An 18874-nucleotide genomic window follows, 5' to 3' on the forward strand; every position below is an offset into this window, starting at 1 on the left:
AGATGCATACATATGAGTATATAAATATATAGACACATATACACCTGCAAACATTAGTGATTGATTTTCCTTTGATATATTGTGTTGAAGCAAACTTAGTTCCTCACAACATGGGTATCTTTTATTTCCTTTCAGATAACTCAGAAACCTTTTTAGTTCCTTGTATTGAATTTTTAGCAGTTTATTTTTATGTCTAGATTCCTTCAAATTCTTCTCAGAGTCAACCTCTCTAAGTAAGTAATAGATTCAGGGCAACAAAAAATAGCATGTTTATTTCTAGTAGCCCAGGTCTATTTCATGGTATCTTAGTTTGTCTTTGCTTTTATAGAACATAAAGGTCTTGCTGTTCTGGTCATGAGAAGAAAGAAGCTCATCGATCCGGTGCCTCCCATGCATGCCCTGACCGAGAATCGACCATGGCCCCCTGGTGCACGGGATGACCCTCCGGCCAACCAAGCCACCCAGTCAGGGCTCAGCAAATAGTGTTTGAGCACCAGTCAGGTGCCGACCGTTATGTTTATACAGGCAAATGCATAATCTGCGTTCTATATTTCCTTAGGAGGCAGAAAGTCAAAAGAGAATGTTGCTTCCACTCTAATAAGGAGAACAAGCTGGGGAATACACAACACCATTCAAAGATATTTAGTCTATTAAAGACCTAAGGACACAAGGTCACCTGATGAACGGAAATGCAAAAGGTGACAGGCCTCTCTGTTGAAAGGGCTTACCTTTGGCAAAGCAGTGGGAGGAGGAGGAAACTGCCGTGGGTAGAAGAAAATAGATGAAATTTTAATTAATTTTTGAATACTGAGGCACAGAGATCTCCACGCATCCCAGTTAATTCTTCCCCTGGGTCTTCACTGACAGCTCACAAGGAAGATTGGGGATAGAGAGGCGGAAATGAAAGAGACTCTTCCTACGGTGCAAGTGTTCACGGCCAAGGCCTGAGGGCGAGGAGAGGTAACTGAGAAGCCTTCTGCACCCAGGCACTGAGCCCTAGGAGGCGGCATTCCATCAGACTGGAGGGGACAGGAGTGCTGCCGAGAGATCGCTCGTCCCAAGACGTAGGTGCACAGGGTCCTCTAAGCCTAGAGGACAACAGCAATAAATCCTGCAGCACCCCAGGCCTCATACTAATTATGAGGAAGCATCTTGGGGGTTGAAGACTGTACTGCATAGAATATAACTGAAGCAATAATAAGCTCAGGTCAACCACCAGAGGCCAGAAAAAAGGAAGAGGGGGACATAGAGTGGATGGGACACATAGAAATTGAACACCAAGTCCTGGCCAGGTAGCTCAGTTGGGTGGAGGGTCATCCCAATACACCAGGGTGGTAGGTTTGCTTACTAGTCAGGGAACTTATTGGAGTCAACCAGTGAATGCATAAGTGGGGGGAAGAATGAATCTCTCTCTCTTCCCCCTTCCTATTTCTCTCTTCTTTCTTCACTCTCTCATTGGAAATAAATTTTTCTAACTCTCTCAATCAATAAATTTTTTGAAGTAATTAAACACAGAGATAGTAGACTAAAATCCAACCATCTCAATAACTATATTAAGTGCAAATGGATTTGATACACTAACAGGTCAGGCTGCATTTTAAAAATGACCCAACTCTATACTGTTTACAAGTGACACATGAAACACAGACAAGCTGAATGACGAGAATATAAAATAATACACAGGGTGAGACCAAAGTAGGCATACAGTTGTGAGTGCGTGAAACACAGTTTATGGTTATAATATTTTTTGTTGATTATTGTATTATTCTCCACGCAAACCACTGTACACTTACTTTTGCCCCACCCGGTAGTTTCAAACACTAAACACAAACTGGCGTGACCTGTGGTGATAGTACCTGGGTGTAGGAATCAGTCAGCTTGTCTGTGTTTCCATACCGGCAGCCTGTAAAGCACCTCAGACCTCCGTTTCTCCACAGCCCGCACTGTGCTTTATTTGCCACACTTTCTCTTTGTCACTGAACAGCTCCCATGTATTTTTTCTGATGGTTTGTTATGACCCTAATGCTATAAAATAATTAAACACACCAAATTCATCGAAGTTTACAATCTCATTAGGGAAGCATGATACCAAAGCAGATAATAAGCGTTAAACGACTCAGTAAGGGTAGTCCTTCTACAGATATTTGGAAAAAATAAGTCTGACAAGGATAAACATGAGACACGCAATGCTTTGAAGATACTGACAGCCTTCTAATTAATCTCACTCTTTCCAGTCTTCTCTTCCTCTCAAACTTTTCTTAAAAACGGATACAACTATTATCAAAGTAAAGATCTGACTATATCATTTCTCTGCACACAGTCTTCCTCCCCACCGACCCCATCCTCACCAGCAGGCCCGTCTGTTCTGTGCCGTCACCACCCAGGGTATGAGGGGTGAAACAAGCTAGCATCTCATAACCAGGCTAATACAAGGTCTTATTTTTAACGTGTAACCTGTCATTAAGTGTTTTAAGGTCTCCTTTAACGCAGGATATTTAAAGATCAGCTTTCGAGGCCAGGATAATTCGGCTGCCAGCTAGAGAACACAACGGCAAACGCCAGAAACACTACTCATTTTTGAATGGGAAAATACTTCTGTCCAATCAAGTCTTGGGCGATTTCTAACTCTTTCTCATGTGTGTCTGTGAAAACAGGACGTTTCAAAGCACGTTTTTAACGGGGCTGTGAGGATAACAAGTATCAACTGTTTTACAGGCCTGGGAAACTGACCCAGTTACAGACTGAATTTAAGGGTGAGGTGTGTTGCAGGGAACCCAGTCATCTCCATGCTGGAGGCAGGGGCAGCCCCACTGAAGCAGGCACGGGTGTCTGGCCTCCAGCTCACGGTTGGAACGGTCAGGCCTGCTTCTGCGTAGACAGCTCCCACGCCCACGCTGCAGGGCTGGCGTCAGCCCCCTCCGGGACAGCGGCTGGAGAAATATTTGATACAAATATTTCTGTTACAAAGGATTAGGACATGTCAGTTTCTCTCTCCACCACTCCCACCCTACAGCCAGATTAGGAAAAAGAGGAGCTGTGTTCAAGGCAGGCAGCGAGTCAGAATTCTAGGCAGCTAGAACCAAGTACAGGCTGGGGAGGAATTAAAGCTCTGTTTTGACAGGTGCAGGCCCGGCCTCCGCCAGGGCCCACACAGGGGCACCTTCCTGTTCGTAGATCGTCACCCTGGGGACTGAGAGTCTCTCAGAGAGTCAGATGTTAGAACACACAGGTCTGAGATTCTGAGAACTGGTGTGAAACTTTTTACAAATGAAGATGCCTGGCAAGTTACACTCTAGGACTGAAATATCTTCAGGGGATCCAGGCTTTTCCCAAAATATAATGTTTTGAAGGACAATTGATAGCAGTTACTACGAACAAATACAATTGTTTTCACATTACATCCCCCACTTGAGACACCGCACTAAAGCACTTATATCCTATTAAGGAGTTTGGATGTTATTCAGATAGAAAGATATTTCCCTTGTAATATTTGTCATTTGGCTTCCATGAATCTCTATGACAAAGAAGATTTGGCTGAGTTTAAATTTTTGTGGCCTGCCTGATGGAAACTCAGGGTTTATTGAATGTGAATTTTCACACTACTAGCCTGCCCACTTCAAAATATTCCTGGCCTCCGGGGCGTCATTATAGACTTTACCCAGGGGAGTGACATTTGTCACCATTGCTCTGGCGAGGATTGGAAGAGGGCAAGTCTGGAAGTAGAAAGGTGTGCTAGGAACCTATAGCAGTCACACAAGTAACAGATCATGGTATCTTAAGGCGGGCGCAGGCAAAAACAGATTTAATAGATATTTAGAAGTCAGAATTGGTAGGAGGTCATAACTAACTGAATGTTGTAGCTGAGGAAGAAGAATAAATCAATGATAACACCTACACTTCCTATTTTGGAAACCAGGTGTATGTTGATGCCACTAACTAAAAGGATGAAAATGACCATGCTTTGGGGGTTAAAAAAGGACTATGTATTCAGGTTAATGCATTTGGCACTTGGTAATGGGACTTGTACACGTATGCCTAAGTTGGAAGTGAGCTATCTGGTTTAGAAGACAACAGGCATCTTCATGGTGGCCCTAATGATTCCCATCTGCTGATATCCAGTCTTTCTGTAATATTCTCTCTTTGAGTAATTTGCTTCTGACCAATAGAATATGGGGCCATTAAAGACATCACCTCTTTCATAATTAGATTACACAGACTGAATCCGATTTTACTAATCTGCTCTGTGTATTTCTTTCACAGCTTGCACACTCAGATGCAGCCAGCTGTCATACTGGAGAGGCCCATATGGCAAGGTACTGAGGGTGGCCTCTGGCCCAAAGTGAGCAAGGAGCTTTAATCCAAGAACCTGCAAGGAGCTGAACACTGCTTCCAATCTGTAAGTGGCCACCGCGAGCCCTCAGGTGAGACGACAGACCATAGGCTGACCCCTCGATTACAGTTTTTCAAGAACTCATGGAGCTGTGAATCTGGTGAAACTGTGCTTGGATCCCTGACCTACAGCAACTGTAAGGTGATAAATGTGTGTGGTTCAAACCACTGATGTTTGGAGTAATTTGTTACGCCTGAACAGATAACTAATACATGAGCTCCTGAGATGAAGGCTGGATTTGGGATTCACCATCACATAGACAATCTATACCAACAGTGAAAATGTCCCAAAAGAGCAGTGCATAGTGGCAGGGAAAAGGGGATTGGTAAAAAAAGTTAGAGGAAGGAAACATGAAGGAGTGAGTGGAGGACCAAGAGCCTAGAAATAGAGATCTGAAAGCGGGACTGGCCAGGTGAAGGAAGGCGTGACCGAGTATCAGAGGTGGAGGAAAAGACTGAAAACTGCTTTTAGCAACAGAGTGAGTGTTGTGTACCTCGAGGTAAACAATTTCAAAGAAGAGATCTGGCGCAGGCAGATTTCAATAGATTGGGGGGGAAACACAAAGCGAGAGGTGAAAGAAACTATTTCGAAGAGGCTTAGCTGTTGGAGAAGGAACGAGTGACGTGATATTTGCAATAGGATGAAAAGTTGGCCGCTTTTCATGAGGAGAGAGAGACTTGGGCATATTTATGCGATGAAGGTTTCTCGGTTATGCAAATTTTGATGACATTTTCTGCTATCTATAAAAGGCCGTTGTAACAAAAACAACAAAGGAAACAACTTAAGATATTCATAATCCTCCTGCCCTTTTGAAGGTGCTTACATGCCCATTTGCTAATTTAAAAAATCAGCATCATTTTCTGCATAACATAAACACTTCTCAATGTGATTACATTGGCAGCATACTTATTTTTCTTTATTTTTTTTAAAGATTTTATTTATTTATCTTTAGAGGGGAAGGGAAGGAGAGAGGGAGAGAAATATCAATGTATGGTTGCCCCTCATGTATTTCCGGCTGGGAACTGGCCTGCAACCCAGGCATGTGCCCTGACTGGGAATCGAACCACGATCGTCTGGTTCACAGGCCTGTGCTCAATCCACCGAGCTACGCCAGCCAGAGCTGGCAGCATAGTTATTTTTAATATTGTCTAATATATTGCCAAGCACATGTCCTATAAATAATCTACTTCTTATTTGTTGGACTTCTAGGTTGTTTCCAACTTTTTGTAACTGTAAACAATGCTGTGATGAATTGTACAAATTTTTTCCATCACAAGATCAGAAGGCTCCCCCAAGGGATGCTTCCTGAGTGCTTGCCAAAGCCAGGGCTCTTCATGGTGAAGGGCTCTGAGCTGCGTTCCATGACAATTCATGCAGAAACTGCAGGGCTTCTTTCTGGTTTATTCTTTTGTTATTCCAAACTTCAAAAGCCCAAGGGTGGGCAGTTCCAATGAACACAGAGAAATCACTGAGCTCCCAGGTGGACTTTCTCTTATAGTTCTGTGAACCTATGCTGGGTTGATGGCTTTCCGCCCACATGCTGAGGTGCATGAAATGTAGAGAGGGCCTCAGCCATCTTTCTTCATATATGCACCTCCACATCCTCAGTGGAGGACAGTTTTTTATTGCTTTTCGAGAGAGGAGGGAGAGGGAGGCGCAGAGAGAGACAGAGACAGAAAGAAACATCAGTTTGGGAAAGAAACATCAATTGGTTGCCCTCTTTTTTTAAAGATTTTATTTATTTATCTTTATCTTTAGAGGGGAAGGGAAGGAGAGAAGGAGAGAAATATCAATGTACAGTTGCCTCTCGTGAGTTCCCTGCTGGGAACTGGCCTGCAACCCAGGCATATGCCCTGACTGGGAATCGAACTGGGATCGTGTGGTTCGCAGGCCTGTGCTCAATCCACTGAGCTACACCAGCCAGGGCGTGGTTGCCCTCTTGCACGTAGGCTGATCAGGGATCAAACCCACAACCTGAGTATGTGCCCTGACCAGGAATCAAACCTGTGACCCTTCGGTCTATGGGGTGACGATGTTCCAACCAACTGGGCAACACTGGCCAGGGCTATTTATATATTTTTTATATTGGAAGGAAGGTTGCTATCCTTAATGCTATCCTTAATGGGAAGGTTGCTATCCAATTTCCTTGCCGTTGCGCACCAACTAAAACAATCCACTCTCCCTTGGAGAGCCCGGTGCATTGCCAGAAACTATATTCCACTTGAGCTTATAGCAATTGTTGCAAATCTGCTAAACATTAGGTTTGGCAGATCCTTCCTAAGAATCTTATCACATCTCTGGTGAGACGCTTGTTGAAAGGAGAAGCCGTTCCTGTCGTGGCAGTCTGCTGAAACGCAGCACGTTTAAAGTGGAGGATGTCATCATCCCTCTCTCACCACCCCCTCCTGACTTCGCCTCCCTGTCTGAGCCCACCCTTCTGTCACTCCTCCTGATTTAAATGATGAAGGGACCTTTATCTCTCAGCGATCGTGCTACGTATGACAGTTACAAAAAGACAGGAAGAACAAAAGGCACCAGGCCCAGAAAACTCAACACACCGCTGAGGAAGGCAAAGGCAGGCACCTTGAAGAAAGAAGTACAGAGTCATTAAGAGCTGTGGTTCTAGAGCAGAGACCTGCCCTGGGTTCAAATCCTAAGTAAATGGATGAGTTCTGTGATTTGGGGCAAGTTACTGAACTGCTCTGATTCCTTGTCTGTAAGACAAGATCTTTATGAGGAACTGAGGAAGCACTGTATGTTAAGGGCTCACCACATCACCTTGCACAAAGGTCTTATCAAGTAAGACCTTGATAAATTGCAGCTATTATTATTACCGATAAAAACAGAGCTAACAACAGAGTATACTTCAAAAATGAAGTATACTTTGTCAGTGAGTCGTATCCACTGAAGGAGACTGCTGCAGTGGGCTGTTAAGGGGAGGAGGTGGCAGTAAGTTCCAGGGGAGGGAGCAGTAAAGGCGTTGCCCCTGTGCATGGTGGGAGCACAGTTCTGGGGACCCTGGGGGCTGCACAAAATGAACTGCTCCTGAAGGCAGGCAGTGGGCAGCAGAAAAGTCTTGCCGTTGGTGAAAGGACTGAAGTTACCAGGTTTTACTGGTCAGAGTAAAATAGCTGGTGATGGCCTGCGTGAGACTAGGTCCCAATCCCAGAGAAACCAAGACAGAGGGCTGAGAACCGAGGGCCACTAAGACTCAGAGAACACCTGGGGAGCTGTTTCCAAATGGGGTTTGGACGAGAGTGGGGTTATCACTGGAAGCTGAGTTACCTACCTGGAACAGACTCCCTGCACCCCACTTGCCAACGATTTTGTACTGCACGCTTGACCTCTGTAAACCGCTTTAAACTTTCTGTAGAAAATAAGGAGGGTGATACATAAACACTCATTCCTTCTTTCAGATCTCGTCACAGCCCTTGAGAGTGCTGGCATCACCTTTACACAGGCAAAGACACTGAGGCGAGAGCTCTCTGTCCGGTGACTGGACTCAGGTCCAAACGACAAACGTTGCGGAGGACCAGAGACTGGGAAACAGGACGGATTCCAAAGTCCGTGACATTTTGACGGCACAGTGCTGTGTTGTTTACTTCTCCCACAGACTCATCCAGTTACGCAACTGAATCTTACTTAGCCTGCTAACTTGGACTGTCGACTGTCTTCTGGGAATACTCTGCGTTTTTTATGATGGCACAGGAAGAGCTATCGGAAGGAATAACAGGCTTTTCCCTTAGCTCTCAAGAAAACCCACAAAAAGGAGAATGTGGGTACAAAAGTCTGATACTACCAGCATTCATCTTCTACCATTTGTCTTACACTACACTGAAGCTATGCAATACTTTTGAAGTTTAAGAAAATATAGTGCAGGGGAAACAATAAATTATCTCAATGATTACTTTAATGTACAACCCGACCACCCTGGCGTTTCCCACATTTCCTCAGAAGAAGGCTATTTATCCATTTTATTTCTTTTCACTTGACTGCTAGGATCTCACTCCCTTTAGACTTTTGTAATAGAGGAAGGCACAAGTCAGCTTTTTCCTTCCTCGGCTCTCAACAGTTTGGAGTCTATCACTCTTTTTTTCCCATCTAACTGCCAGAATTGGACTTCAAAAAAAAAATTGCCTTTTAAAACAGAAAGTCCAAAATTGAAGTATTACATCAGCAACGTAGCCTCAAGACCAGAAAAGAAGAGGTTAAGTTTTTCACTTTTGCTAATGCTTAAGAAGCACTTAAAGAAAATGGATCTCAATAAATGGACTTCTGCAAGGAAAAAGGAAGAGACCAACACGGGCTTGTGTTGCATTTTCTGTCCAGTTCATCTCCTGCGATTTCCGTATATTATTACTCTGAGAACATTGTGTGGCATGGCCAGGTCTGCTGAGGTTTCAATTATTGTACAGCCCAGGCAATTTCAGGCAAATTTACAGTTGGAATCAGGACTACAGTTCAATGAGGTCAGTATTTTACAGCTAATGAAACTGAGGTCCAATGGCTGACTGAACCACCACCAATACACAATTTCAAATCCATACACTTCCCATCAGAGCAGAAGAATCTGATATATCTAAAGCTATCCCCACTTGGTCAGAAAGTTCCCACTTAACTCTAAACCAAAAATAAATCTTTACTACAATTAAGAGATATAAAAACTACATCACTATTTTAGAAGAAAAGTGTTCAACCTTCCAAATCAGATGGATGGGGACTTCGAGCATTTCTTTTCCCTATGAGGCCAGAAAACGATGTGAGAGCTGGAAAGGATCTTAGAAATGGTTTTAGCAGAGCAAGGTGAAGTCATTTGTCTCACGTTTAGCCTTCTCCATTTTTCTTAATTAAGAGGCAGTGGGCACAGTAGAAAGTTCCAGACACACTGGGGTCTAGATTTATCTTTATTAGCTGGAAGCCCAGGCATGTTATCTCACCTGCAAAACCCATTTTTATTTTAATGACAGAGGTGGACTGAGGTGACCTGTGCACACTATTGTGTCAATCTGTTACGCTCACCTTATCCTAATAGGAAAATTCCAAATGGGAAAATCCAATTGTTACAACCTTAGTCTTTTTTGCTGCAAAGCTAGCTGGTGACCTTTCTCTCTCTGTTAGAGACTTTTCAGCTCTGCTGTAGCCTTCTAAGCTGGACGACCTCACACTTGTTCTCTCCACACAGGCAGCAGTGGCGGCAGTGGGGTGAGGGATGTCTAACCTCTACACCAGAAAATCAAACCATCTCCTTAATTCATAGTTTTTGAAGGATTTTCTCTGGGATTCTTTGTATCAGAGTGCCTCTGTTGTTTTTCTCCTTTTATTTTTATTTTTTTATTATTTTTTAATCCTCATCTAAGATATTTATTAATTTTAGAGAGCGAGGAAGGGGGGAGAAAGAGAGAGGGGGATGGAGTAAGAAAGAGAGAGAATGTATCAATATGAGAGAAACATCAGTTACCTTCTGTATAAACCCCAACCGGGAATTGAACCTGAAATCTTTGGGTGCAGAGGGATGATGCTTCAACCAACTGAGCCACCCAGCCAAGGGGGTTTTCTCCCTTTGAAAAAGAAATCCCCTAAGCCCCTCCTCATAATAGGGTAAGTCTTATCTATTAATAGAATATGTCAAACTGCTCCCTAAAGCAAAAGATTACTTTACATATTGAGTTCAGAAAAGGCAGACTCATTATGTTCCAAGCACTGTTCTGGACACTTTGCATATCTGAAAGCATTTATTCCTCAGAGAACTCTGTGAAGCAAATATACGTATCCCTTTCTGTTCAAACCAATTCACCCCCTGAGTTCAGCGGTGAGAGGTCAGAGTTCCTTGAAGAAGCTTGGACAAGCAGGGAAATTTCATGATCTGAATTTAGTTTAGTTCCCGCACTTGGGATAGTGGAAGGCCTGACCTTAAAGAAAGCAAATGATGGCACCCAAACGTGCAAATCCATTTGGTTCCTTTGTTGCAATAGCAAGGACTTAGGGAGGAAGACTTCAGCGAGAGATGTTTATTCTATGACCTCCACTTACAAATGAGGAAAATGAAGCCCAGGTTGCTTATGGAAACTGCCCAAGGTTTCACGGTAGCAAGTGGCAGGGCCAGAAATCTTCCCCAGGCACTAAATCGACACCAAGTCGGTACCATGACTGTTCTCGTTGCCATCGCCTCAGTAACCCTGGTTTTTCTTTGCAGCTAGGGGTGTCATCCATGCATATGTGCACTGCCGTTCTTCTGGAGGGGTTAGCCAGAGTTGCTGTCCCAGTTGTTCTGGAGTTTAATTTGTTTACAGACATTGATTATACTGTTTAGTAACACCAACATAAACACATTTTAGAATGACACTTGCTGCTTTTCATACAGCTTAATAGTTTAATCACACGGCTTGAGGAAGCACATTCCCTTAGTCAGGGTCTTGAACTTCTCCGCGGTGGATGAAACCTGATCTTCCTGTGTGCAGACAGGAGAAGCAGGCTCTCCCAGCAGACCCGTGCAGCTGGGGGTGCTGGAACCCGAGCTCTTGTTTCGGGCAATCCGTCCCACAACCTCTGAAGACTTAGAGCTGCTTCAAGCCACCGCTTGTCCTCAACTAATGACGTTGGGAAGGTTGCTTCCCCTGTCGGTTAGGTTCACACCTATATACAGTTTGCCAATATTTTCTAAAGCATTACAACACGATACCAGCAGTGATTTTCCTGCCGAGCTCAGCCAGGGCCCTTGGAATATTGTGCAAAACCGTAGTCCTCTGCATCTTCATGAGGGGCCGCTCTCACGTGTGTCCTCCAACTGCTTTCCCATAGAAAATCAGGGGATGAGCTTAACAGATAAAATGTTCATAAAATCGTATCTGTTAAGCAGACAGGTAGTGTCTTCATAAATCTTAGTACAAAATAAATTTATGCTTGATTTCAAATTCTTTTCTCAATTTCACAAAGCAACAAGGCTAGGTATAAAGTAGGACTAAAATGACACTCAATCAGTAGCAGTAACAAAGGAAACGCACCTCCTTTGAGGCCTTCCAGAAGTTCTGTGTCACCATGCAGTGAAAAGGTATGTGAGTGTGCGGAGAGGCTCAAGGCACCACACCTTAACCAGGAGGCAAATTCTGGAATGCCACTTCAGTTCAAGGAGAATGGAAGTGTCATTGTAGTGAACCTCATTGCAGAAAGGACATGAGGTTAGGGTAAAACTCCGAGACCTCACATGCCAAGGTGAAACTTCCAAGCGTGCACCTAGTATCCCTGAGGATTTGAGATGCTGTGGTGGAAAGTGATGAGATTGGGTCTCAGTTGTTCAAGGAGATAGGTCAAGGTGCTATTCACGACCCTGTTACTTAGCACCTGTGTGACCTTAGATGAGTTACTTGTCCTCTTTCTAAGCCTCAGTCTCTTTGTACGTGCAGAAGTTAGACTCCGATTTCTACTTGCCGTCTCGTCTGAAAGACTATGGTTCTTACTGATGTTTTAGAGCTTGACTATACCTAATTTTGCCTACTCTATCATTTCTGTAGAGGCCATCTGCTTACTCAGCATAGACATTTCATACCATTGTGAAATATATCTTGGAGACCCAAAGATATGTCCAAATCTAAATGGCTAATATTCTGCTAATTAACGGATTACCACTCACCCAATGAAGGCTAACGAGTATTTTCAAAATCAAGATAGACCATAAACAAGTTTAACCAGTATCAATATTTTTACCAAAATTCCTGTTTCTTTTCCCTATGACTTTTGGCTCATCAAATACCCAGGGGGTGATTTTAGCATTCACTAATTACTATCTGAACATATCCCCTACCATAAAATTTCATGTTTTTTTTTAAATTGAAATCCTCTCAAATGCTTTTCTCTTTAAAGTACTTATAAGGAGGCGGGAGAATGCCTCCCAGTGTGTCCCGGGTTGCGCATGGGCCTCTTAAGAACCGAGCCTGCGCTGACCTAGGCCCAGGCCAGAGGGGCACTTTTGGCCACAGCCGTTGTGACATTTTTCTCTCATCCCAGCTGTGTGGACAGTGACACATGCCCTTGGGGCAGCAACGGCTCTTGCGTGCATGTTCCAGTGCTGCTTCTGTCAGACAGCCTGGCAGAGCCAAAGTTTTTCCAGTGCCAGCCCTGAGCTGAGTGACACGTGCCCGGCAGAGATGGCGAAGAGGACAAAATCCAAAACTTTCCAAGCTTATCAGCCAGACTGTCGCCAAATGTATAGCTGTATCCACTGCAGAGCCCACCTGGCCAATCACGATGAGCTGATCTCCGAGTCCTTTCAGGGAAGTTAGGGACACGCCTACCTCTTCAATTCTGCGGTGCACACAGGCTGTGACTCCACGGAGGAGAATCCTCCTCCTGGCCTGCACGCTATTGCAGACACCTACGGTGAAAACTGCAAAGCCACACTTGGGTAGAAATCGGAACATGAATTTGAGAGCAGTCAGAAATATAAAGAAAGAAAATTTATTATCAAGCTGGCCCACGTGATCAAAGACAATGGTTGGGAGTGAAGCTAAGACTTCCTGTTTTCTCTTGGATACTGTTTCGTGAAAGAGACTATAATGTAATGAAAACATAAGAGCATCCTGGATAATAATATTTTCTTGAACGTGAATCTTGCTAGCCAGCCTCTCATGGCCATTACCATGGGTAAGGCTCCATCCGGTCTATGTCTTCTTTGTGTACATGGTCGTTTCTGAAATATTTCTAATGTCTCAAGTTCTAGAAAAAAAAAAAGAATTAACCATCCAATGACTTAGTTATCTAGTTAATACCTTCTCTAACCTATGCCTTTAAGGTCAAGTTTGGCTGTGCTCTCCCACTTGTGAAACCAAACCAGATTGCTTGCAGACCACCCGGGCAGGGTCTCCTCAAGAGAGCAGGGTTCACCCCTGTCGTTTAGAGCGAAGGTTTTTTAGTCTACTATTTTCCTGATTTGCAAAATTACAAATTGGTTACTTTGCTTGCGAATGAGCTGTTAAGTCACAGTGTTCATTTCAGAATTTTCCAGAAGTAGTCAACAAATCTGTTGTATGCACCAAGAGTGCTTTTGTTTTCCAGCCTTGTTCAGAAACAGAGGACACCATTGATAACATTTTAGATAAGTTATAAATAGAGAAATGTGTCTAATGGAACATCTTGCTTATTTAAGCCAGTAGCTCTCTCATCTAGAGAGCAAGTGAACTAGTCACTAGCAAAGACTGTTCCAGGGGCCACAGTCCTGGACACAGGGCTCCCAAGGTGGGGCTGACGTGGGAGTCAGGCCCTGAGTAGCCGGTCCCTGCAGTAATAATAGTTCAACACACTGGACTGAGTGAATCGGATTTCCCTTCTATTCTGATGTACTTGAAGAAAAATTACTTTTGTATATGAATGAGGCCAGAATTAACAGGATAAACTTTCTAACTTGAGATTTGGTAGATTGTTTTAATGTTTTCAGAAAGGATTAAAGTTGCAAGACAGGTGTAAACTTTGTAAATGAGATGTTCGGTTTGCTCGATGGGTCACCCTGCGTTGCCTGATTCTGTCCCAGGGGTGACACAGAACGGACCTGGGCAGTTTTCTGAGCCCCGACTTTCCACCATCTGTTTTAGGTTTCGATGCACCCGTGCTTCCGCAGGGAGTGGGCACTACGGAGGGGATTGGCCAATTTGCAGAAAATGAGCCCCAAAACATTCCCAAATAAGTTTTTTTATTGTTTGAACCCCAAAAGGGCCCAGGGGAGGCAGGGAGAAAGGAGAGCAGTGTGTCCCGATGTTTCTCAGCTGTAATACGGCTCTGAAATCGTCCTCAAGTGAGGTTAGTCCAGTCATCGCAAGCCCATGCCCCTTCGCTGACTACGGCCTCCCCTGAGCCCAGAGCCATGGCCCATACAGGCTCTGGGCTCCCCTGCCTGCTTCTGGTTCAGCTGCTCACCTGGAGCTTCCCTTTTGCATTATCTCTGCCTAAGTCTTGAAGCCTTGCAATGCGAGAAACATTGCAGCCCTGGGCACAGGGATGTCAGGGTGAGCCAGCACACGGAGGAGCCTCCGATGCGCATCTTTGACTGGGAAAGAGGATCTTTGTACAGCTGTGGCGGTCTCTGCACTAGCAGGTGCCCCAGCTGGCTGCTGCTTCCCTGAACTGCTGTCCCCCAAAGATCTAGGCTGTCCCGGCACTTTCCGAGTGTATAGCCTTGAGGCTCCAGGGTGCAGTTACTCCCATCGCCACCACAATCCGAAACCGAAGACGCCTCACTGGTGCACTGGCACGTGAAACACCACCCAACACTGGCAGTTCACAACCCAACACTCAGTGAAAATGTGGAGGACGCCTTCCTTGAGGAGCGAGTACTAATTACTGAAAACTTGGCCTAAACTGACCTTCCCCTTCTCGGTCTGGCTCCTCTACAAGCCTCTGTGTTGCCTCTGGAGACTCCGGGGACCAAGAAAACAGGGCAGGGGTTGTGTGACCCGGGCCCGAGGGCTGCGACTCCTGTGCGCATCGCCATGAGGTCGTCACTTAAACCGAAGACTCTTTCTCAAGTTCTTCCGATCGGTTTTTGTATATACTAAACTTGTATCGGAAGCTTTTGTATGTTCTGGGTGAACTTCCTATCCCTTCCATTTGTACACGTTGGTTTCTTTATTGTCTCTTGTGATGGCACTGAACCTTTTCTCCCAGTGGAGTTACATCATTTGTGTTTGCTTCTTCTTCTTTTGTAACTGAAATACTCTTACCACTCTTTTGTCTTCTGCAAAATCCAAGCTCCTTTTTAAACCAAAAAAACTGACCCTGAGCTGGTTTCGGGGAAGGACACCCACTAAACCACAACTAAACATGCTGGTAAAGTGCTGGGATGTTCCACCCTCTTAACATCCTAAACAGTGGTCACCATCCCCTGACTTCATTTAAGTTATTGAAAATATTTTCCTTGAAAAGAGTGGGAGGTGATGCCAAGATTATAAATGTATTTAACATAAAACTATGCCATGTCCTCTGGCACAGTACACTTGCTTTAGAAATGTGGTTTAGTTTTGTTGTCATTCTCTATATACATAAATATAGTATTTTTATACCTTAATACTTCATCTTGATGACAGATATTATTAGCAAGGATCAGGAATAGGGATTTTTCAGAAGTCCTTTAGTTTACCTGATGACCTCACCAGGTACTTAAAAAACCCAAGTGGTTTTAATTTCTGGACGACTACAACTTCAGCTCCAAAACAGCCCACAGAAATGTAAAGCCTCATCTGTCAAAGGTTCTGGGCCGGCTTGTCCTCCCGCCATGGGGTGGCGCCCTGGAGCTGCAGCCGGCTGGCCTGGAGGTCCACCCCCTGGAGCAGGACTGCCTCGCACAAGCCCCGCTCAGCCTCCCTGTGTCCAGCCCTCAGTCCTCCGTGTCTGGGAGGTTTAAAAATAAGGCTCCCATGTCCAGGAGAAATAAATAAATAGATAAATAAACAAATAAATAAATAAAGTACTTACATAAGCGACACAGTGAATCTAGATGTAACTGAAGGAGCCAATGGTAGAAGTTCCCTTATGCAGACATATAAATTCCCTAACATATATCACTTATCATTTATAAAAACACTTTAAAATACTCATTGCCATCTTATCTTGTGATTTTCATATTAAAAAAAATATATAGCATGTTTGAATTAGAGATGATCAGTAAAAATCCATTACTGCATAGCTCATCTGTAAAAACCTCATTTAATTGAGTACTTAGAAAAAATTAGGCCAGTGGTTAATGGGAAGATATATTAAAATCAAGGCTAGTTTTAATTTTGAAGGCAAAAAGCTTCATAGCAATTTATTTGTAATCGTCTGAAATTGCTGAGGTAAAACTCTCCAGCAGGAGGTGGATTAGTCATCCCCTTTCATGACTGAGGGTAGTCAGCATGAAATACCGGGAGACGCACCCTACAATTTGGGAATCGGTGTGGCTGCCACTGCTATGCTTTCAACTGCACACTCATCAGTTCCTCTGCGGATCCGGAAGTAACCTTCCTCCCCCCAGTTAGTGCCCCAGCTGTTTTTAATAATCCAGTAATCCATCCCCGAGGCTGGATCGGTGCCATAGCCCACCAGCAGAACGGCGTGATTAGTCAGCTCAAAGGGATTGAAAGGGTCTCTCAGACCGGTGTGGTGGTAGATCCCCTGGGAGTAGTGTAGGAAATCGTCGTAGACTTCAAAGGCAACTGCCATTGGCCCATTATGGACCAGCTCCAGCTTCATCAGGGCTTCATTGCAGCCCCCATAGAACCCCCCCACGTAGTGGTACTCCGATGTGTAGTAGCGAAAGCAGTCCTTCTTCAACGTGCACGGAGAATCGGTCCCTGTGTAGGGGAAGCATGCCTCTTCCACCAGCCCAAAATCTTGGGCGTACTTTCCTGCAATGAGGTACGGGAAGCCGCCACTGCAGCCTGAGGATGAATAGCCCAGAGTTATTATCCCGTTTTTAGAAAGGGGCACACGAAGAAAATGTCTCCTAGTTTTTCTTTTCTACTCCATTAATTTTTTGTTACTGCGGAAGTTATTCCTGGCTTAAATGTCACTTTATTCATCCAACCAGTAGCCACGTGGCTCACTATCCTTTCATCGCTGTCTACTTAACAGAGATTTACTCAGCACCTGAAGGGGGCTGGGGCATCATGGTGAACGGGGAAGCTTGAAATCCAAAACTGTGTGAAGAATTTCTCTGTACGTCTGTTTACTTATCTGTAAAATACAGATAGCAACTCAACCTTTCTTGTAGTATTTAAGTTAGCCACTTCATGTAAGTGCAAAAAAAAGTTCATTATTATTGTCATTATTAAATACCCAGACGCCGCGCCAGGGCTCTTCTATATGTGGAAGGACTGTCTGGGTACATCACAGTCCCCAGAGCCTCGGGGTCACAGTGTCAATGTCTGATAAGTATTTCAAAAAGAATGAAAGGCTGATTGACAAATAACCACTCACCAGCAGTTTCACTGGTGAATTGAGCAACTTTTTATTGGCCGAATCTGGGGTTGACAAAATAAAGCATTAAAATGGGAATGTTCTCCCTGAATCAATGGCAACTAGGCTTCTACATACAGTCCAAATGCCCTGTTTTAAAAATGGACACATGAAATTTAAAAACTACCCTAAAGAGAAACCAGCGTCAGTTTGATTTTTTAATACAAATCAGATTTTGGAGGGAGACCTTAGTGGGAATTGAAACTCTAAGGGTTAGAAGCTGAGTGGTCTTCAAAATACTACTGAACAACTTTATGTCTGGTCCCTGTGTATGAATTAGGGATTACATCTACTCTTTCAAGGATTTGAGAATTGTTGGGTGATATATATGAGTCTCCTAAAAGGCAGTGCTCATCCATTATATAGTAACTACTGACATTTTGCGGGATGGTATAGCGAATTGCATAAGAAACCACCTATTAGTAGGTGGTAGGGCCAGCACTCACTCCAGGGTTTTCTGACCACAGACAGGGTGCTCTCTCTACTACACCATTCTTTTGCCTTTGCCAACAATGCCTAACCACACACAGGGAAACGGTGCTTGGAATCAGCACTCACCTTGAGCATACTGGCTGCATGACACAACTTCCTGAGGACTCAGGATTGGCGTCTGCGTGTTGTTGGTCAGTATACGTATCCTTGCCTCCAGCATACCCACAGAAGCAAAGGAGTAGCAGCTTCCACAAGATGCTGGTGATGGGGGAAAAAAAAAGATATGTAACCCAGGAGACTTCTGAAGCAGTCACAAAGAAACACAGAAAAGGCTGAATGGATCCAACACCTTGAAATATTGATGTTGAGTGTTGCTTTGGTTATTCATAAGGACGAGCACATTGAAGCAGAGCCCACGGACAAGCGTGGTTGACCTTAGATGCACACATTAAAATTTCAGCCTTCCATCAAAAGGCCAATGTTACTACACAGGGCTTTCCTTGAGAATATTTTAGGATTAAAAAAGAAAAGAACAAAAAACTCCCAACTTCTGCAAAGTATTTGACAGTATTCTTGATCACAAAGAATTGATTGGTATCTGCAACATTCTGAGCCATCAGATTGAGAGAAAACAATGAAGGAGTACTTGTAAACTGGGCTTTTACATATCTCTACAGCAGCATTTTCTAAAGCAATTTGCTAAGTGGAACTAACCCTAAGAATGGCTGAGGCATGAGTGTATTGTAGAGAGTTGGATCTAACCAAGGTCAAGGAGGCAAAATACCACAAAGCCCAAGAAGGGCAAGAGAGTAATTACAACAATATGGTATTTAAGGCAGCCAATGAGGAAGTGGTATATGGCCGATGGAGGCAGTGACACTGAAAGCAGACTGGCCCCGAGGGGATGAGGGTGTCAGCAGCACAGCCACAGTCCCTGAAGAGTCTCACCGAGAGGAGAGAGATGCAGGAAAGGAGCTGGATGGCGGTGGGGAGAAGGGAAAAGGTGTTTAACATAACACCTCGATGCTCTGGCAAAGACAAAGTTAATTCGCAAGGAACATAGTTGCTGTTTCA

The 18874-nt window shown here is 44.2% G+C and overlaps 1 protein-coding gene and 1 pseudogene across 1 annotated transcript in view; one reads left to right on the plus strand and one right to left on the minus strand.

Moving 5' to 3' along the window:
• Window positions 1–12368: 12368 nt before the first annotated feature.
• LOC118984755 (protein yippee-like 1) lies at window positions 12369–13209 on the plus strand (annotated as a pseudogene).
• A 2935-nt stretch (window positions 13210–16144) lies between these two features.
• Window positions 16145–18874, minus strand: part of CTSC (cathepsin C) — a 37546-nt gene continuing 34816 nt past the window's right edge. The window contains exons 6-7 of the mRNA XM_037042922.1: window positions 17927–18058; window positions 16145–16791 (exon numbers count right to left, since the gene is read on the minus strand). Coding sequence (XP_036898817.1) covers window positions 16289–16791; window positions 17927–18058 — 635 coding nt within the window. The 3' untranslated portion in view covers window positions 16145–16288. The remainder of the gene's footprint in view (window positions 16792–17926; window positions 18059–18874) is intronic.

Source organism: Sturnira hondurensis, unplaced genomic scaffold, assembly GCF_014824575.4.
Source record: "Sturnira hondurensis isolate 20B ecotype Veracruz unplaced genomic scaffold, ASM1482457v3 Scaffold0003801, whole genome shotgun sequence".
Classification (NCBI taxonomy): Eukaryota; Metazoa; Chordata; class Mammalia; order Chiroptera; family Phyllostomidae; genus Sturnira; species Sturnira hondurensis.